General features: G+C 33.9%; 2 protein-coding genes across 3 annotated transcripts; both read right to left on the reverse strand.

Moving 5' to 3' along the window:
• Positions 1-213: 213 nt before the first annotated feature.
• Positions 214-4,224, reverse strand: LOC107954311 (probable magnesium transporter NIPA3). Of its 2 annotated transcripts, XM_016889827.2 has the most exons (9): positions 3,934-4,224; positions 3,784-3,840; positions 3,242-3,332; positions 3,001-3,161; positions 2,788-2,915; positions 2,131-2,268; positions 1,540-1,632; positions 949-1,069; positions 214-849 (listed from the first exon to the last, which is right to left on the reverse strand). In XM_016889827.2, exons 1-9 carry the CDS (start codon positions 4,061-4,063, stop codon positions 719-721), a joined length of 1,050 nt encoding a protein of 349 aa, XP_016745316.1. In that variant the 5' UTR covers positions 4,064-4,224; the 3' UTR covers positions 214-718. The 2 variants fall into 2 exon arrangements, with proteins under 2 accessions (XP_016745316.1, XP_016745317.1); XM_016889828.2 differs by lacking the exon at positions 949-1,069.
• A 699-nt stretch (positions 4,225-4,923) lies between these two features.
• LOC107954310 (dehydrogenase/reductase SDR family member FEY) lies at positions 4,924-21,805 on the reverse strand. The gene is made up of 6 exons (XM_016889826.2): positions 21,268-21,805; positions 21,053-21,189; positions 20,322-20,423; positions 18,509-18,601; positions 17,524-17,596; positions 4,924-5,502 (listed from the first exon to the last, which is right to left on the reverse strand). Exons 1-6 carry the CDS (start codon positions 21,686-21,688, stop codon positions 5,240-5,242), a joined length of 1,089 nt encoding a protein of 362 aa, XP_016745315.1. The 5' UTR covers positions 21,689-21,805; the 3' UTR covers positions 4,924-5,239.
• Between the last annotated feature and the right edge of the window lie 74 nt (positions 21,806-21,879).

The raw sequence follows: 21,879 nt of genomic DNA on the forward strand, positions 1-21,879 counted from the left end.
ATAGATGATATTGAAATTACCTCACTTGAAAGTAATGCTTAAAATCCAATGTTGAAATCTATTTCACATTACCGAATAGAAGAAGTGCAGGGGGTTGGTTAATTATTAAATTTGATGGGAAGATCTTGACTCAACCATCAAAACAAAACCATAAATTCATAATTATACTTGCAACAAATGTATTTTAAAAAGGATGTAAAATGAACAACAAAATTACCACATAATATCCATTATGTTTGCATTGCAACTAAATCACGTCAACAACCACAATTTAAATCCAATTAATCTAAGAAACTACATTTGATTTATCCATATGTATCATACTACCTTTCTTCCTGCTGTCCTACCTAATTAAAATTTTCAACAATCTCAGAAACCCACCTTCCCTTGCCAAAATCCAGGTCTGAGGTCTCCTTCAGCACCCATATCTGCTGAGCTTTTCAGTTGAAAATGTCACCCTTTCAAGCACCATCACCCACCAATTCACTCTCCAAGCTTGTAGCATCCCGGTACTGCACATGATTAACAATGAAATCCAAGCCCAGCTGTTTAAGTAGTTTCAGTCACTTTGTTTCTTGTCTAGTGCAACCAGGACTCATGCTTGCAAAATCATCTCTGTTACCGTCTAAGGATTCTTGAAACTTGGATTTCACCTTGGCAATTATAGCACACAAAATGTTAGATGTGTTTATACTCCCAATTTACTAATTTAGCCATCTTAGTACGGTTCTTGCTTCCTCAAACAAATATCATCAGGCGATAGCTCATTTTCTTCATCATGCTTCAGAGTTTCACGGTTACCACTGAAGAGTCCGGTAGACAATGTAGGGGATAGAGGTGCATGCTCACCTGCAATTATTTAAATAACATAACATTCCAATAGAGAGATTGAAGTATTTAACCCGAAGACACAGACTGGAGATAACAGAAAATAAGTTTTTTACACACCTCTGAAGGAAGAACCTCTATCAGAGTCTTTGGCTGAGTTTAACAGAATGGTACCACAAAGCACAGCAATGAAGCCACATAGTTCAGATATGATGCTTCCTGTGTTTTGGCCGTCCCAATCCTGAAATATGTAAAGAATCTATGTGTTATACACACTTTGGATTCATAATTCGCCTGAAGCAGAAGATCTTCGAATGAAAATATGTTTATATGAATATTGGTTCAAAAGGGGATATACAGTACTAGGCTGTCCTAAATTTGGAACAGCTTAAATAGGTAAGCTGCAGAAACTGCTTCAGTATTCCATAAGAGTTTAGAAGAGTTTCCTTAGTTTATATTTAATTTCTTTTTCGGGCACAGTAAATGAGTTTTACTTCTGAACTCAGTCCAGCCGAACTTCAGTTTACGGGCTAGGACTCCCAGAGGGAGGACTGGAGCACCTAAAATCTATGTTTACTTTTTATCCAAGCCAGCTGCAGCCTATTCATTAAGTCATGACACTTTGACCTTAATTTCTCACATCTGAGACTTCACAAGGAAAAGATGATAATAGTTTTAGCAAGATGTAATCAGTAATTGATGATGCAATACCTTGAACATAATGACACTGGCAATGATTGTAAGCGATGTGAACATGACATAATAAATAGGGGACACAACTGCAGTGTTGAACGTATCAAGGGCCTGAAACATCAGAATACTTTTCAGATCAGAAACTATTTACAGAAAATTTAAAAAGAGTTGATGGCATCAACTCATATCCGTGACTTATTTGAGCCAGCTTTTGAAACCAAAACCTCCTTGTACATGATAGTTTACTGCTAGCATATGTTAAATATTAAAAGCACCATACTGAACATGGAAAGACTGCCATGACCAAGGCAAATTAAACAACTAGGTGTTAGATATCAAAGAAGTTTTTCATAAAAAAATATCCTTCTTTTAGAGAACAAGAGAAACATATGCAAAACCAGATACTTGAAACCTTCTCCCAACCAGATATCCTTAAGGAAATCTCCTCAATGCATAAAGACGGAAAGCCAAGGGACACAAATGGTTATTCTAGATATTGTTTTTAACTTTATAACCTTATCTCAAATGTGTTCAACTGTGAATGTGGTGGAAAGGATTCTAGATGACTTGGAAGAAAATATTTTACCCGAAACACAACAAAATTTCTACCTTGTTGAGATAATTCATTTGTATAATGACACATGTAGCGACAATGAACATAAAGAACCATGTCTCCAGGTAGACTAGTTGGTTCTTTCCCTCAAAGGTTAGTTTGAGTGCGGTTCCAAGGGCTTTAACACTCATCACCTGCATTTGTATTCATAAAAATAAGACAACACATTGATAACTTTTTGAAAAAGAAAATAATATAAAGACCTAGTTTCGGTTTTTGAAAAAGATAATATCAAGAAGACCAGTAAATGAAAAGCTCAGAAGCTCACATTTAGTCATGGTGTACTATATATTTATTAAATGGTAGATTCGGCTATAAAACTCCCTTCTTTAGTCATAGAAAAGTGCATATCTTGACTCTTGGATGATCACATTAACTGATGGCTTTACCTTGATCGAAGGATCAAAGCCTTATGAAACTGAAATATTCCAGGGACATTCAAAATTTTAAGATTTAAATATTTCACATTATTGAAAACTTTTTAAATTCCAAAAAATGATTATATGTCACCTATTTTAAATTTAGATAAATCAGGCAGCTTTTGAAGTTATAGTTTTACTCAATTCATAGTTGGCTATGCCAGGAAAAAAGTAATTAATTCTTTTGTCAGAAGCAAAATAAATTTGAAACAATTAGTAGTTGAAATAACATACCGAGAGAGATCCCATTAATGAACAAATGCCAGTGAAAACCAACACATTTGTATGCCCACATCTTGGTGCAAAATATAAGATCAAAAGGACGACCAATACAATAACTGAGCCCAGATAGAGTAAAAATGCTGTAATGGAAAGGAAACAGCATTATTCGACGATTTAACACGAAAAAGAGACAACTGAGAAAGATGGTTGATGGTGACAACTAACCCGGTTGTGTAGCCATAGCCCATATCTCCTGAACAGAAGTGATAGGGCTCTCTTGTGGTGCGTGGATAACTATTATGACCGAACCTGAGATACACATAACGCATCCTAAAACCCCTAGCTGATGTAACTTCTCCTTCAACATGAAGTGAGCCAAGACAGCACTGAGGCACACAATTCAAAGTTCTGAAAGTCAAGGGATGAAGAAAAAGAAAAGAAAAGATTAACCAATATAAGATATTACCTTACAATAATGCTTAATGCACCAAGAGGAGTAACAAGAATTGCTGGAGCAAATGCATAAGCGACAAAGTTTGCAACCTCTCCAACAATCACTACAACAAAATATTATACACAAAAAAAGGTATTCTACAAAGAATCAGTTTAAGGACAAAACGCAACCAATTTATTTATCACCAGAACAATTGTCCAATTTCATGATATTTCCTGCATTATTGCATCTGTTGCTACAATTCTAACCCCAAAATCCCACCTAACACCCTATGTATATATATAGTTTGTGATTTTATGCAACCGAAATAATTACCCGAGGACCTAAAACATCAAATTATACAAAGCAATAATATTCAACAAAGTTATAACAACACAAATTCATTCACCTTTGACACGAAAATTTTACATAATCAACAAAAAGGATGAGAAATTTTGATAGCGACAAAGCAAAAAGGAAAGGTAATTTGAAAATTAAATTACATATCAGGCATTTAAATCATAACTCAGAACAAGAAAAAGAGAGAGAAAGACGAAAACAAGATCCCAACATACTTGTGACCATGCCCAACCACCATAAAGGCTCCAAAAGATATGCATATCCACCATAACCTGCAAAACTCCAAAGAATCAAACGCATACACGAAAAACCCAAATTAAGACGAAAAGGATTAAATCCCCAAAAAAGAAAAAGGAAGGACAAACCAGCTCTAACACCAGAAACAGCAGCAGCTCTTCTAAGACCTTTCTTTTTAATGATAAAACTTGCTCCAATAAACCCACTGGACAACAATGCCAAAATAAACCCTCTTAGATTGTCTTGAGACATACCCATCTTTTGTTCAAAAGATTTCCAGGATGCTTCTGTTTTTTTCTTGGTTTACTACTACTATTCATTGAAATCCTTCAATCATGCCTTGCTCTTTTGCTTACCTGTTTTGTCTTGTGACAATGGGAATGAATTTGCTCTACCTTTTTTAATTTAATATAAAACGTGGGACAGTTTACAATGTAACGCTTACACAGCTAATTAATGCATCAGCTGATTGATCTGTTTATTATTATTACTACATCCGGATTCAACTTTTAATTTTTAAAAATAATATTTATTTTGTATAATTAATTAGTCACCAAATTATTTTGGGTCTTACTCAAAAAATAAAATTACAATTATGATAAGCATTGTTTTCAACTAATATCTTTTTTTTTTCAAATTTCATTGATACATATATTTTAAGAAAAAAACCCCAAATTTTTAAAAAAAATTCAAATATATTATTTTAATGCCTATTTTTATTTGGTTTTATTTTTATGAGAATACTTTAATTTTATAAAATATTTTTAAATAACTTTATTTCATAAACATCAAAAAGCTTTATAAAAGTTTAGCATGTACTTTAAAAAAAACTTATAAAAAATAAACATATTAAGAAAAATAAACATTTTATTGTATATAGAGTAACCACCAAATGAGTTGTTTAAACACAATGAACATAAAATATTCAATGCAGGTATCGGATTTCTATTTAAAAAATTGGCATATATTAAGATTTAGATTTAAAAGAAATTATATAGAGTTTCCAACTCCACAAATTAGACTACCACTATCCTTAAGCATAAGACTGACAAAATAAAATAAAATATGGAACATGCATACAAATTGACAGGTCTAGCTGAAGCATGTGAAGAGTTAGATTCAGAAACAGCTGCAGATATCTTGTCTACATTTATAAATTAGTCTATTAGGAGAATACAACTTGGTGTAAAATGTTACATCCAAGGTTCAACTGAATCCCATATAATTCTCAAACAGTCCACTGTGTATCGAATACCTTAGGGGAGCATACCCTCATGAGGACAAGCCTGATAATGATAACAACAATAATAGTACCCGAAAATGGAACCAAATGATATGATGTAAGCTCTAACCTTTCGCCACCAATAGAATGGCTTCATATAGAAAAATGAACGTCCAAGATCTGTAGCAAACCTACTTTTTCTTCTGTGGAAACTAGTCATTTTGAGTTCCGTATCGACATTTGACTTCCTTACCTTCGATGAGTCTCTCCACAGCATCTGAAGGAAGGCCAATCATCTCCAATGTCTTCTCCCACACTTCGAATGAAGTCTCGACACTGTGTGCTTCTTCAGAAGGATTTGTCGGACGACAGTCTTGGGAAATGAATGCACAAACGGGCCACTCATCGGCTTTCAGCAACTCACAGTATTCTGGAACCTGGGGATCTGTAGCCGAGAAAAGGGCACTCCTAGAACCTACATTGATATTGAGTGACGGAAAAATTAGCACCCAATTCCCCTTACTCCTGTTTCCATTAAAGTTTCTCTATTCTAGTAATATGTTATCAGAAACTATTTTCTTTGCCTCACAGCAAAATCCTTTAATACATGAAAAATCTTCAATAAATTGGGAATCCAAATTTTTAAATAACTTGAAAAAGTTTGAACTTACAATTAAAATAGGCACGAAAAAAAATTATGCCAATTTTCAAGGTTGAACAATGACGGAATAAATCGTATATAGATACTATTCCAAATGAATGCTGTTTTGTTATTTATTCAACCACTGCATTCCAATCTATCCACTTTGACCATTTTTTAATCACTTTTAAATAGAACATTGCAAGTTTCACATAAAAACTAAACCTTATTCACTGTTATGAAGGAATATTGCAAAGAAATTTATTATTAGGGCAATAGAAAAATGTTTGTGCCAACATCTTAAACTGAAGGAATCATAAACTCTTGATGGTGTCAGGTGTGCAGTCAAGCCTCAAGTTTCAGTCTAAAGATCAAGTCAATTCAGTTTTCTTCAGCTTTCTAAATTATAAGGCTTGTGCATATCACCACATTCATTGCAAGAGTAAGTAGTTGTTCTACTTGAAAGAAACCTAGAGAACAGGTCCCATGGTGATTTGTGAAATTGTTAGTGTTTTAGAAGATTCAATATTTGAAGGAGCAGCTAATACTAGAAACTAGTTTGTGCATCAATGCTTCTTAAGCCTAGATGGAAAAAGGGAAATATTTGATCAAATATTTTCAGTACAATGGCAAGTGTCTCATCCTAAAAGGCTGGGCAGTTGCGCACCATATTGATAGCAAGTCTTGCTAGTGGGGAAAAAAATCATTTATATCATTTTACCATTATGAATTAAGGCCAACACAAGGGTACTTGATATATGGTGATAATCTTTGCAACCATTCAGGTGGGGAAGAAGTTGAAACAATTAGTGAACATGTAAAGCAAGCTTGAATTGCATACAATGAATAAACCACATATAGTAGCTAATAATTCTCGTTATACAAAAGACTGCAAAGGCCAATTGACAAGAACAAATAATCCAATCACAGCACAACAGCGAAAATGCATACTGAACATTGAAGTTCACACCCCTATATTGAAGTAATGGAAGGCTTATGGAAAGACTCCACTTGATTTATTAACAGATTTATTAACAGAAACCTTTATCTATAGGGGTAGGCATAGATGATTATACCCCGCAAGATTGATGGTCGGTAGAGCAACAATCTTGGATTGATGATGACAATAAATCCTAAGATTGCGTTATTATGCCCCCACAAGATTGATGGTAAAAAAAAGATGGATTTTTCAATTGAGGACGTTGAAATGATGAACTCTTGTTGTGAGTTACGACAACATAGAACTGAATTTAAGATGTAGTTTGACATCCATTAGGCAAGGCTTGATTGGTTGGTTTTGGTGAATAACAGTTGGTGTTGTTTCTGCCGAAAAAAGTAAATTGTTGGAGCTATATGAAAATGCAAGAATATGCTCGTTGAGCGAAAGGATTAAAAAAAGGCATATAGGCCAAGATCGAAACCATGTCATTAGACAAAAGGCATGAATACCATATGGAAGTAATGGGATGCTTATGGAGTGACTCCACTTGATTTATTAATAGAAACCTATATTTATAGAGGTAAGCATAAATTACATTTAAAATATAAAAACAATAATTTAAAACAATTCAAAACTAGGATAAAAGATAATAACAACTTTATTTGAATATTTTAAATCCTAAGATTACATTATTACCCTAATCTGTAAAATTGTTATCATTTCACTGACTCCTATGTGTTAAGCCATTTTAAAACCAGAAATCCTCAAAAAGCAAAGGTATTCATCAACCTAGCATTGCCTGTTAGATTTAACTGTTTGATTGAAAGAGAGGATGTTGTTCTCTACATCATTGTTTGAAAAAATCTCTTATGGTTTTCTTAGGTGGATAGACAAGTGCTTTTATGGAACATAAAGGCCTCCAGTGCAAAACTTAAGTATCTAAAAAGCTCCAGTTGACAATCAGTTATGATGTGAAAAGGGGGATAGAGGGATGAAAAGGACCAAAATAATGTATGGAGTGATGTGGGAAAACTGTAAAAAGAATGCAGGAATTAAATTCAGGAATTTATTTTCTGATTCATTCCTTGTAATCAAGGATTGGATATAGGGGAGACTTTAGTAGAGATTGGCAACAGATATTTTCGAGATAAATTATTGATCCTGTATTTAGTTTGTTTCCCTAATTAGCCTAGGTTTTGTAAAATGCATATGTACATTCTATTAACTCCGTACATACAAGACAGAATTAGAATTTCTCTTTTCAGTTTCTGACACATCTTTTCAATCCATTTCAGTTCACAACATGGTATTAGAGCCAAATTGGCTTCTTGTGACATTTATTCATTGAATTTTTTGGTGCTCTTCACAGAGTTATTTTTTTTTTGGTGAATAAAATAAAACAAACGCTTAAATAAAAAATCTAAGCAAATGATATCATTACAAGACGATAACAAACTTTGAAAGCTAACTATGCTCTAAAACTTCCATTCTCCTTACCAAGGAAGAATTCGAAACTGTCAATTCCCATCTTGAATAACTTTGACCACCTCTAGGCTATTAGTGCATATGATCACTTTATCAAGACCTCGCTTGTGAATGAGCAATTGACCCTCCAAAATCCCTCACAGTTCAGCATCAAACACTGAACACTCTCCCAAATAATGATTATATTCAAGGATCCACCTTCCATTATGATCACGCACCACTCTCCCTGCCGAAGCAAAAACTGCACCTGGCTTAACCACCCCATCAGTATGTAAGTGACACCAATTTCCTATAGAAGGATGGCCTACTTCGGTTACATGTTGTCCAAATGAGTTCTTCATATTAGCCAAGACATATTGTTTCGCCCAACTAATAGAAACTTTTACAATCTCACTAGAATTCCAAGGTATTCCTTGAAAAATGAATAAGTTTCTATTTTTCCAAAGACGCCAAACAATCAATCCAATTAAGCAAGACCAACTAATCCCAATATTAAGCATCCATAAATTATCATTTAAATTATTTTCCAACCATTCAATTAAATTTTTGAAGTAAAAATTACCCTGTTTGCTATTAGGCACAACTTGACTCCAAACCTCTTTAGTGGTTGGGCAATCTCTAAACACATGTAAAATATCTTTTAACTCATTGTGGCAAAACGAGCAAGAGGGATCTTGTCCAATTCCTCGTCGTACTCTTTCCTCATTAGTAAGGATTCGTTGCTTAAAAACAAACCAAAGGAACAACCGGACACATTGTGGACCTTTATACATCCAAGGGACTTTCTACCTACTCTTTCTAGTGTTCCACGAATTCTTCCAAATAGTCTGATACGCACTTTTAACAAAGAATGACCCTATTTGAGTATTCAACCAAGTGATTCGATTCGAACACTCTGAAGGATGGGGAAAGTGTATGCTCACAATTCTTTTAATAGATTCCTCTGATAGCTATACACGGAATAGTTCAAGATTTCATGTACTTTCTCCTGTTACCATTTCGTTAAGTCGACAGTCTGGTACAAGATTACCATGAGAAGATATTTGTTTAAACAAAGGCCCTAAGTGTGGTATCCAAGAATGCTTCCAACACCAAACAGAACGACCATCTCCTACAGACCACACTAAATTTTCACAAAGTAAAAGCCATATCTTAGCAAGAGCTCTCCAAAGAAAAGAACACCTCCCTCTCACTATACTGTCTGGCATCTTCTCCTTCATGCCATGCTTCGAATGAAGAATATGAACCCAACCCAACTTCATCAAGAATGAAGCATTTTGGTCCTCCAAGTGCTGAAATCCAAGACCATCACAAGCATGAGGTTGACACACAGAACCCCAGTTGACTAAATTCATCTTCTTTTGATTTGGTGCTCCCCAAATAAATTGTCTGACTAAACTCTCGATTTCCGCACAAATGCATTTGGGTAACATCATGGATTGTATAAAATTATTAGGTATAAAAAGGAGTAGAGATTGCGCTAAAGTAACTCTACCTGCAAGAGAGAGTTGTCTGGCGTCCCAGTTATATCAACCACAAACCTCAAAGTACTACTCGTCACTTTATCATGAAATAAAAGCACTCCCAGATAAGTTCCAAGATTCTGTACCTTTTGAAATTCAAGTATAGAGCTAATCCTGTCCTTTAGCTCCTCATCAACACCACTAGAAAAGAAAATATTAGTCTCACAAGCGTTGACCCGATGCCCCAAAAAAGCACAAAAATTATTCAGAGTTTCCTTAAGAAACCGAGCTTGTTTCAAATCTGCTTTAGAAAAGATAACCAGGTCATCAACAAAGAAAATGTGAGATAACTTCGATCCAAATCAAGATAGCCGAATGAGATACCATCTACCACTACAAATAGCTGAATAAATACTATGACCCAACCATTCCATACAAAGCACGAACAGGTATGGAGACAAGACAAAGGTTACCTTTGCCGAATCCCTCTAGCTGGTTTAACATTTGCGTAGAAACCCCCATTCCACAAAATCTACATAGTGGAATTAGAAATAGCTGACATGATTACCTTTCTAAGATAATCCGGTATACCAACCGATTTTTGGGAAACATCAATGAAGCCCTAACAAACCCTGCTATATGCTTTCTCCAAATCGATTTTGACAGTCATCCATTGTTTCTTATTTTGTTTCCCTCTCATAGAGTGGAAAAGCTCCTGCGCAATTATGACGTTATCTGAAATGTTCCTTCCTGCTATAAAATCGACTTGCTCTTGTTCAATGATTTTAAGAGAAACCATTTTGAAACGATTAGCTATAATCTTCATAATCAACTTGTATAAGGCAGAACAAAGACTTATAGGACGAAATTGTGAAAGATTCTCTGGATTAGAGACCTTAGGGATAAGGACAATAAGAGTATTATTTAACCCCGGATCAATAATTTCACCATCAAAGACCCTCTTCACCCAATCACAAATAGTGCTTCCAACCACTCCCCACTATTTTGGAAAAATAAGACGTGAAAACCATCACTCCCCGGAGCCTACAAAAAAGCCATATCGATGAGAGCAATTCTTATTTCCTCATCCGAAACTGTTTTACTGAGAAAGTTTGTCATACTAATCGAGCTGTGGGAATAAGCTAGGTGGTAAACCTCTCATTGATACCGACACTTCCCCATATAACTTCTGGAAGTAATTAATCGTTTCATCCTGAATATCCTCTGGGTCATAAATCCATTCTCCAACTTGATTTCGAAAGACATTAATTCGATTGAACTTCCTCCTTTGAATCGTACGGCTATGGAAAAATCTAGTATTCCGATCTTCCAAACTAAGCCAGTCACATCGAGTTTCTTGTTTCCACAATAATTCTTCACGATGAAGTACAGACTCTAATTCCTCTCTTAACTCCATCTCCTATTAAAGTAAGTAATCAGAATCAGAATGTTCCATCTTTTTTTTAATACCAAATAAAGTACTAATCAATTTTCTTTTATGAGTGCCAATGTGATCATAAATCGATTTGTTCCAATATTTGATACTAGCAGAGAACTAAGCAAGGGAATCAAACATACTACCATTAAATTTTCACTTCTCTTTGACAAACTCAAAAAAATTTGAATGTTCAGTCCACCCAGCAAGGAAACGAGAAGACCAACCTCTTGGCAAATTAATCTTTGGCCTTAGAGAAAGACAAAGAGGCCTATGATCCGATTTAAGTCTTGGAAGATTAGTAACCAAACAGTTCGGAAACACCCTTACCCAAGCATCATTTCCAAGAGCTCTATCAAGTCTTTCAAAAATTCCTCCTCTGTGCCAAGTAAAAAATGGTCCTCTAAATCCCAAATCTTGCAAATCAATTGACTCAACAAACTCACCAAAAGACGGACATCTCCTACCTTATGCCCTCCCCCCTTATTTTTCGTTAGTGGAAAGGATTGCATTAAAGTCTTCAATTGCCATCCATGGCTGTGGCTCAGAAGGGACGACAGACTTCAATTCTCTCTAAAGCATTTTCCTTTTCATTCTATCCGGACTGGCATAAACAAAAGCTATAAAAAAACAGTGATCTTGAGAGCTGCTACAAACTCGAACCAAAATAAACTACAGATGGCTACGAACTACCTCCACCCTAACCGATTCTTTCCAACCGACCTAAATAACACCATAAAAATCAATTGCTTCTACCCGATAAGACTATTGAAACCCCAGATTATCAATAATAGCATCTACTTTAAAACCACTAACCCTCGTCTCCAAAAGACTAACAATGTTAGGTCTAAATTTTGAATTATATTCCCGAAAAATACAATGAAATTTTTTGCTCGTGGACCCCTAACAGTTCCAAGAAAAAATAGACAAATTTAGATCCATAAATAAATAAAAGGCCAAGGTTTACCGACCTTCACCGTCAACCAACAATATTAGCTTCCAGTTTCCTATCAACTGAACTAAGACCTCTTGTACTACCTTCATTTCCAAGTTGAGAATAGACACTGTCCGCCATATTATTAATCAAATCCAAAATTGGTATCTGATTATTACTTGACAACTTGAACTGATTTAAAAGCAAGGATTTAATTCAAGGATTTACTCTCTAATTTATTCCTTGTAATCATGGATTGGATTTAGGACAGATTTTAGGAGAGATTAGAAGCATATTTTTAAGAGATATAGCAAATTTTTTAAATATATTTTATTGATTATGTATTTAATTTATTTCCCTAATTAACCTAGATTATGTACTATAATATACGTACTTTTCTCATAAAATATAAGACAAAATTCAGAAATTCTCTTTTCAATTTCTAGCACCTCTTTTCAGCCTTTTCAGTTTACAATAAGTGGTTACATTCTTAGTTTTGAGTTAGAAATAGAATGTTTGGGAGTTGAAAGATCCTTCCAAAAGATTATAATAGACTTTTAAGCAACAATAATTGGTCTGCAAGGGAGGAAGATGGATAGTTAAACATTCATGGGAGGCTCTTTTCATGGAGGACCTTGAATGGTTTTTATTAGAGTTTATAGATAAGAGAAAAGAGAGGTACCCCTTAGGCTAATCTATTAAAAGACTTTATGGGAGGGTCCTTGAATTCTATGTAGTTAGGAGGAGATTTAGTTCCCTGGATTCTCCATATGAAAAGAACTTTTTTTTCTAGAGAGGGAAAGGAGCTTTTAACCCAGGCTTAAGAAGGGAACTAATGCACTTACCGTTGAGCCAAATGCTCTAGTGTGTCTACATTGAAAGAGTTCCACAGACATGAAGAATGCAAGTATGAACAATGCTTTGAACTTTGTTCAAGTAACACCCTAGGCTATTTTCTTCACAATGGTAGAACCTTTTATAACCTAAGCTAATCAAGGGACTAATCAGTAGGTATATGGAAATAATAAAATAAAGTCATAGGTTGTTCTTGTACCCCTAAAATGAAAGCTAAAGTCTTATTTTATTTTTTTTCTTCTTGATGTTTAAGTGTCAATAGTATGGTCATAATTTCCTGGTTTAATGGAGATTGCAGATTTTATTTTTAGAATCTTACTTAGGTTTTTCATTATCTTATTGGGTTATAATATTAAGTTGTGAACTTTCTTTATAGAGTCTAATTATTTATTAGAAGCCTAATAAAAATACTAGTTCGAATCAAGTTTGAATTTCTTTTAGGTTCAGATTTTCTACAAATAAATGCACTCTTTCTAATGAGAAAATATTCAGAGAAAATTTCTAGTGTTGTTGTTTCCGTAATCTATCTTATGCAATCAAACTTAGGTATCAATCTTAAAAAAGCTTTGAAGCTTTTCTCTTAACTTATCAAACTTTCTCCTTGTTTTCTCAAGAAATCATATCAGAAAATCACCATCAACCCTAACCTCAATGCTGTCTTACAATATGTTGCTCCAACTCTTCATTACTAGAAATACCTCTGTTTGACACAAATGTCAGATGCATATCTAGATAGGGATGCGGGAATATGACCCTTTATAGATCCTCTAAATAGGTAAAAAAAAATTAGAAAAAAAATTAAATATACCCACAATAGACATATTTGTATGACATTTGTACCTGAATTCAAGTAACATAGGTCTTACATCAAACACCTCTTTATAGGGATCAATAGATATTGTGTCAATAGATTGGAAGGAGAATTTTCCAAAAGTTATTCAAAGTATTTTCCCATGTCCACCCTTAGACATCAAACACCCCTCCATAAGGGTCAATTGATATTGTGCCAATAGATAGGAAGGAGCATTTTCCAAAAGTCATTTAAAGTATTTTGTCATGTCCACCAGCAATTCACCAACATATTTTGCTTGTCGTGGCTGGTACAAGGTCAAGCCTCGTACCATTTTGTTTTAAGAACATGCAAGAAAATTACCTAGCAATGCTAAAGTAAACGGTTTTCTTCTTTAATAAGAAGATTTCATATATTTCAATATTAATGTTACAGTTTTTTTAATTTTGCATGTTAGTATCAAAGCATCGAAAATTATACACATTTTATGATACTTAGAAGTATTTATATTTCTGCCACCAAAAAAAAAAGTAATTATATTTCACGTGAATGTTAATTTCTATCAATCCTCAAGTTGTGAAATTAACTTAACAACAGGGTATAACCAAAATATACTAAAATCGCTGTTAAAGAAATTTAATTTTAAAAAAATTGTTTAACAAACACATTATATATGATTCAATTATTATAAATAAAAAGATCATTAATGAACCAACTAAAAATTAAAAGATTAATTCAAATAATATTGCTAATGTAAACCCGTTAAATTATGCTCAAATCTCTTTCATTCATAAATATTAACTTTTTTTATATTTATTCATCAATTTCATAATAACTAAAAATCTATTAAACCTTCAAGATGAAAAGTGAAAATCAAGCGAACATTTAAGACGGAAAGAGAAAAAGCCATAACCGTTTAGTAGTAAATTCTTTTGACCCAATGGATTAGAAGTTCAATTGCCCTGACGATCAAATCCTATTTTGGTAATTTTCTAATATATCTCCCGACTAAGTTTGATGTCATGAGTCAAGTGACACCAGCTCAATTAAAGAAAAGATTAAAAAGTTAAATTTTTAAAGAATTCTTATAAGGGTCCTTATGTCTTTTAGTATAGTTATATAATTTATACTTAAATAATGTCGAAAAATTACTTAAAAGCCATTTTTAGTAAAGGATCGAATATTATTATCATGTTTTCATCTTCTTTTTTTATATGAAATGCTTAAATAAAACAAGCTAAAACGCAATTTCTAAGGATTGAATCCATGCTTAAACAATACATATATGCAAATACTTTATCACTACACCTATGATTTAATTATTGAAAATCCTTTTACAAATATAATTTTAATATTAACTTTTTCTTTCACAAGTCAACAAGACACCAATTTAGTAGGTAAATGACTAAAAACATATTCTTTTTACAAAGAAATAAATATTACTATGAAGGTAGTTTTGTCTTTTTATATTTTATATAAACCTATAAATTTAAGTAAAACCTAGAATATATCTAGAAAAATACCACGTATGACAAGCTGTGAACATAAGAAATTACAGTCTTCAAAGCCTTAACTTTATCATTTCAACTAAAATCATGTCTTATTTTTACTATTATTAAAGATAATTAAAATTTCTTCTCTTTTCTCCCGTCATTTCTTTCCTTTTCTTCTCTTTCTTTTTATTATTTGAGTGTTTTTGGCCAAATCATTATTTGAGTTTATTAGTCGTACTTTTATTGATCTTTTGGAGAAAAAAAACTTCTCTCATCCCTTCTGGAGCCTTACCTTCCACCCACTCACTAAAAATTTAGAGCAAGAATGAACTAAAGTACTCAGAAAATTTCAAAAGCTCCTCCGCTCACTAACAATCAAGAAAAACTGTTCCAACAAATTAAGAATGGTTAATATGGATCTTCTCAAGGAAGTTGTTTGGCTTCACTAGTCTTATTGTGGCTCAAATATAACAGAATTTTACAGGTGTAAAACGAAGGTAGAAGACATTAAAGCAAAATGACTGTGATAGCATATAATGAGGGGACTTATCTTTCAAAGAATGAAACAAAATACTGACACTTGCAAATGATATCTTAAATGTGACTGTAGGTGAGAACTCCTTTAAGGACACGAGGTAGAGGGAATTTGGCTCATAGGGATAGAAAAAACACATTGTTTGATGGCTTATGCTCATAGATATCTAAATGCTATTAAAAGCAAGGTGATCTAGAATGTTGCATTTGGAAGAGGCTATTTGTGGTTTCTATGAAAAGCTTGTGGAGCCAAACGGAGAGAATGTCTCCTTTCTAAAGGTGGCAAATTATACCTGAACCTAATAACTGGAATGATGATATCCAAAATTACCAAAAAAGTTAAACAGTCAAACCAAAATAATCCTATACTTGAAACTAACCGAACTAGAGAGAACCTACACGTGAGTATCTCAAACCCAAAATAATCTGAATCTAAAACAAGCCATCGCACGACCATCTAATACACACTCATAAAGGCCCGAACTGAAACTTAAAAAATAAGACTTGTAATTAAATGACTTGTGTAAGAAAAAATTCCAATGATAAACTTGTTTTTCCTCTTTATTCGGAAGTTAAATTTTGGAAAGGTATTTCTCATTCATTATACAATTATAAATGTATTTTTCAACCTTTTTAAGGTTGAGATATATAACTTTGAAGATTTAAACTCAATCATAACATTAAGTATGATTTAAAACATGCTAAATGGTAATATGAATACCAAGAAGTCTATGCACCAGCTATTATTATCCAAAGACTCATACATACATATGCTATGCACACTAAGAAACAAGCGTCATTAAAAAATATAATATACTTTTGAGATAATCATATATAGAAAAAAGTGTTGAAAGTCATATGTAATGTAATAAATTTAATCATTCTTATTTAAGGAAAATTTGTGATCTAATTACATTAACATTATACTCTATTTTTAACTATTTATTTTGCATTTTTAACTTTTAACTTTTAACTGTACAATACTTCAAAAAACCACAACAACAAAAAACTGTTTCATATTTTATTTTAGTAGAGCACTATTTCAATACTGCTGTAAAAGAAAATGATTATTAATTATTTAGTGTTGAATTTTCAATTTATCCAATAGCACTTTATTCCTAAAATGTCTAGGACTGTCTATATAAAATAGTTTAAAGCAGTCAACCTAGTCAGCAATGTGCATAACTTTAATATGTATTCTTTAAGCAAAGAGATTAAAAAACCAGGCACCACTACGGGAGTATGGGTCCTTCCAAAATGTTTCTAGAGGAAAGGAAAGTTCTTGATATGTTCATAGTAGCATATGCGATTATAAAAAAATTTCTTGAAGATGGGTAACAAGCATGTGATTAGCAAGCTTGAGATACAGCTTTCTTGTATTATTTTGTGTTGAAAGTGGTTTTTGACTGTAAATAGATTTTGGAAAGTGAATGGATTACTTCAGCTGAATTTATTGATGGGGAAAATTTTCAATATCTTGTGTGTGGAGTCGGTTCCCTTCTATTAACTTGCTTAAACAGTTGGTATTGATTTCATGGATGAAACTTGTAGCTAGGAGTAAAGGCTTGTACGGATAAGGAGAAAACTTAACCAATCCCTCTCTAGATGATCTGTAAATCCACTAGCACATGGCGATTCATCTTAGTTTCTTAAAGATGCATGACATCATAGACCAAGAATTCATTTGGCATGCCAAAGAGAATATAAATTGCAAAAAGGTTTTACAAAGTTTAATTTTTTAACAAAATAAAAAGAAAAGGAAAAAGTTCTGAAAACAACCCTAAAATATTACCTTGATGTGACAATTATTTATATGATGATGATAGATATGGCAAACGATAGATATGCTTCCCAAAAGATATGTGCTACATGCATTAACAGAAAAAATTAAGAAAACACAACTGAACTAACACTGGTGAATACTTACCCTCTTGAGCACTGAAGATAAAATAGGGTATTAAATGATATGCAGCTTGAACAATTCTGGGAAGATCCCGAGCCTGCATTCAAACACAGAAGATACGTAAAATAAGTTCAACATTGTCAATGACAGAAACATAAAGACTGTGAATTATGTGATAAGGATGATTAATCAGAAAATAAGAACTCACAGCTGAGTGAGATATGACGAGAAACAAAATATTGTTTGTAATAAATTAAGGCACATGCATCAAATAATTTAGATTACCTTAGCAAACAAATTTTTCAAAAATAAATAAATAAAATAGTTACCATCTATGTAAGGACTTTTCATTTTCCCTAACTCAAACATGTGTATGGGGGTAAGATACTCAAAATATAAGGAGAAACTTTGAAAACATTGAACATATTCGTGTGGGACACTACATCTATCCGACAATTGCCACCGAGTTCGAGCAACATAGGTTACCATAGTTCAAAAACATAAGTTTTGAATAATAAATTGTTCAGTTTTATTATTACAAGACGTAGACAAGAAAGCCTGTTGTCTTTACACATATTCTCTACAAGAATGGTTTTTGTTAGAAAATAGGGCATGTAAATGCATGAGGAACCATGAGAATAACACATTCATACTTCGAGCCTAATAGCTAATTGAGTGCACATCAGTAAAAGATTCCATGTCCAACTTTATACTGGACAAGGGTCATGTTGTTAACAATAACCATGGTCTGCAGCCATCAAGATGTTGTCCAATCAATCTTTCCGAAAGCAGATAGTACTCTCCCAGTATTTTATGGCTCTGTTCCATGTACCCTTCAATTTACCTTAACACAATGAATAACACTTCGACCTTCCAAACCACAGGAAAACTCACAGAGAATGACATATACCATGTGGTCTACATAGATGACATGTTGGTAAATAAATTAAATATATCAAACATTCAAGTGGTGACCTTTCTAATAACTGAAATGCTCTAATAGACTTACAACATTTGTGTGCACAATTCCAGGTGATACACACACAACGTTAACACCAGCTTCAACAGGTAGCCGTTTGTGGAGGACACTGCTAAACATGACCTGCAAGCAGAGGCACCACTTTCATAAGCCATTGTCGATGTAATATATTTTACTTTACATCTTGCTTATATCCAACTTTTTATTTCTAGATGATCAGTTACTACAACAGGATGAAAAATCATGTATGCTGTAGAAAACGCCAGAGGTTGCATTGAGTTGAAAGACCAACTTACTTGTTAAACTAAGTGATCTCTCTCCATATTTAAATTTAGAAGGGAGAAAAAAATTGTAATTGTATTGTTTCCAAGAAGACATCCCAATTGTTGGCAATTGAAAATTTTAACTAGGAGGTCTCAAATTCAATAGAAGAAGAAAGGGGTTTGCGAATAAGAGAGGATTACCTCTCCTTGGATTTGTTATACAAAATGACCTCCCAATTTAATTTTACGCTGAGTTGAAGTTAAGAATAAAATTGTAATAAGGAGTGTAAGTGTACCATTACCTTGACAAAACAGATCATGATCATGATCAGTTAGAGCTTGTTTATGTTCATTTATAAAGCTTAACAAACAAGTTCAAAAAAACCTTTTTAGGCATGCTTGAAAGACAACACTTGAACATGAGTAAGCTTAACTGGTTTATGTTCACGAACAAGCTTGATAAAGTGTTTGTGAACAAGCAAAGTAAAAGGTCTGACAATAACTTATCATTCATCAAGGTGATTAAATTTTAACTTCCATATCTTCTTACACAAACAAATTATGATTTAACATTTATGTTATTGGAAAGTAGGATAAAAAAGATTGAAATTCATTTGTAAATTTTGTGAAACATTATTGCAGAGTTATTTTTTTATGCACAAAAAACACACACGCAAAAGATAAATCTGGAAACATGAGCAAGAGAAGAAATCCACTCCTTAAATGGAGTTGTAAAATTCAACTGGCAACGTGAAGGAGCAAGTGGTGCTGTCGATATAAATCCATCCTTAGACCTAATGCACTCACCTTTATTCCAAGGGAATCATAAATGGCTTCACATATAGGACCATATTATTTTTTAGAAGCTATCTTTAGCAAAAGACATTTTTGGAGTCTGTTTTTGAGTTAAAAGTTATTATAATGTGGCTTCAATGAGAGCTTGATATGAGCTAATGTTTAGTTAAATGCTCAGTTAACTCAACCAAGCTCAGTCCAAACAATTTGGCTTGAGCTCATTCATGTTCAGGCCTGTCTAAATTTAGTCGAGCTGAGTATAAGCAAGTGATACTCAACTCAGCTGGGATTGGATCATTTACAGACCTAACTGTAATGATTTTGTCCCCAAGAAACATCCCAATCATTTGCTATTGAAACATTTAACTCGGGGGTCTCAATTTCAACTAGTGGAAAGCTGAATGACGTTTACAGAAAGAGGGACTGGGATGCAAGAACCAAGGGCAGGGAACGAGAACATGTTTGACAAGGAAATCATTGAAGACTTATTTACTCTTTCTATGCAATTTCAGCTTTAAGAATGTACAATTCTAGATATTTTATTGTTAAGGGGCAAAGCTGTAAAATAATTATACTTAAAGCCTGCTACAGAATGAAGGAAAGGGGTTAGCTTGACAGTTAAACTTACCCATGTAACCCAAGTTTAATCATGTGAAAAGCACTACAAGGTAAGCTGCCTATTTTGTGTCCACAGGTGAAGCCGAAGATGTGATGTAAAAAATCATAATTCAACGAAAATTTAAAGCCAGCCACTTAGAAGGAATTGAAGTGACTTCTGATTATACCTGTGCTAGCTTGCTGCTAGTATATCCCAACAGGCTTGAGTATTTTCTTTTCCCAGTAACAGCATTCATGTCTTCTGTATCAACGAAGCCAACATAATGCATCTACAGAAGAGAAACATCAAATACATCATGAAAGAAATAACTTCCACATAATACTGGCGATGAAGATTATGATAACTATCAGTAGTATTATTAGTAAAAGGCACTCTACCATACAAAGAAAGCTTAGAAGAAAACTGCACATGAAAATAAAAGCAACAGAAATGGTCAAATTCAAACTTCCAGCAAGAGCCAAATCAAGCACTCACCAAAACAAAACACAATTTCAAGAACATAATGCTCAACAAAATCACAGTCTTTGGAACAAAAGTTACAAAACCAATCTAAAAAACATGAGGTTTAGCAACCGCATATGCAATTGCAGACCCTTACAGAAGTTTCATCTTTGATTCTCCTCATACCAAATGCAATGAACAAAGTGCATAATGTTTAGTGAATTCCCTAACACTACTGCATCACTTACCACCTCCTACATACCCATTCCAATAAGCCAACAAAATGGGGAGTGCATTTCACCAGCAAAAGTAATTGCACATAAAGTGATACAAGAAAGCAATGGTTAGCATCAAGATAGCAGGGCAGCAGAATCTTTGCCGCAAGTCTCCTCATTTTTCCTCTTCTAGAAGAGGGAGTAAAATTCTAGTAAGGGTTATGAGCTGAGCGGAACTTACAACAGAATTGACATTAATGATTCGACTTGGAGATCCTCTAATAAGGGATGGCAAAAGCAATATTGAGAGCAGTGCAGGAGCCAGATGATTGACTTGCATATGTTCCTCAAACCCATCCTTTGAAAACTTCTGGGGTTCTGCATATGGCAAGTTGAAATATAAATCTCCGTTTTTTGGGTTCCAAAAATTAATGAAATCCAAAAAAAATGACGAACCTCCGATTGAAAAAATTCCGGCATTATTAATAAGAACATGCAATGGTGCGAGACGAGCATTCCAGGCATTAGCAAAAGTGACTACAGAATCCAAGGATAGAAGATCAAGTTGCATGACCTCAATGTTCAAAGGGAGCCCATGCCAAGAGGCAGACCATTGATTAATCAACTCATGAGCTGCCTTAGGATTCCTGACAGCCATTACAACATGTGCCCCAGCTTCAGCCAATTGCCTAGCAATTTCCCTCCCGATGCCGCTTGTGGAGCCAGTTACGATGCAGGTGAGGTCGCTCAAGGGCGGCAACTCTAATGGGTTGTGCAGGTGACTCGCCGTTATTCTCTGGAAAAGCATCTCGTAGATCACGTACATCCATCCTCTCAACCATTCGATCCAACCCAACCCTTGCTTCCTCTTCGCCATTCCCACTCCCACTCGATGATTTACGATTTTTCTTTTTGTCTGCTCTCTTTTTGTGTGTTCTGAGAGTAGTGCTATACGCTAAGCAAAGAAGATTTTAGTGTGAAGTGGGTTACTACACATTGACAGTCAATATACTAATTTTATTGGCCGCAGTAAAAGCAAGCGTTTTACCGGCCTACAAAAAATAACCT

The sequence above is a fragment of the Gossypium hirsutum genome, chromosome D07, assembly GCF_007990345.1.
Source record: "Gossypium hirsutum isolate 1008001.06 chromosome D07, Gossypium_hirsutum_v2.1, whole genome shotgun sequence".
NCBI lineage: Eukaryota > Viridiplantae > Streptophyta > Magnoliopsida > Malvales > Malvaceae > Gossypium > Gossypium hirsutum.

Excerpts from the sequence above, each read along its gene's own strand:
- LOC107954310 (XM_016889826.2), bottom strand. The coding sequence starts at position 21,688 with ATGGCGAAGAGGAAGCAAGGGTTGGGTTGGATCGAATGGTTGAGAGGA. Across the intron at positions 20,424-21,052 it reads TCATTAATGTCAATTCTGTT|ATGCATTATGTTGGCTTCGT; the intron begins GTAAGTTCCGCT and ends TCTCTTCTGTAG. Across the intron at positions 17,597-18,508 it reads GAATTGTGCACACAAATGTT|GCTCGGGATCTTCCCAGAAT; the intron begins GTAAGTCTATTA and ends GTTTGAATGCAG.
- LOC107954311 (XM_016889827.2), bottom strand. The coding sequence starts at position 4,063 with ATGGGTATGTCTCAAGACAATCTAAGAGGGTTTATTTTGGCATTGTTG. Across the intron at positions 3,841-3,933 it reads TGTTTCTGGTGTTAGAGCTG|GTTATGGTGGATATGCATAT; the intron begins GTTTGTCCTTCC and ends GGAGTTTTGCAG. Across the intron at positions 2,269-2,787 it reads CATTAATGGGATCTCTCTCG|GTGATGAGTGTTAAAGCCCT; the intron begins GTATGTTATTTC and ends ATACAAATGCAG.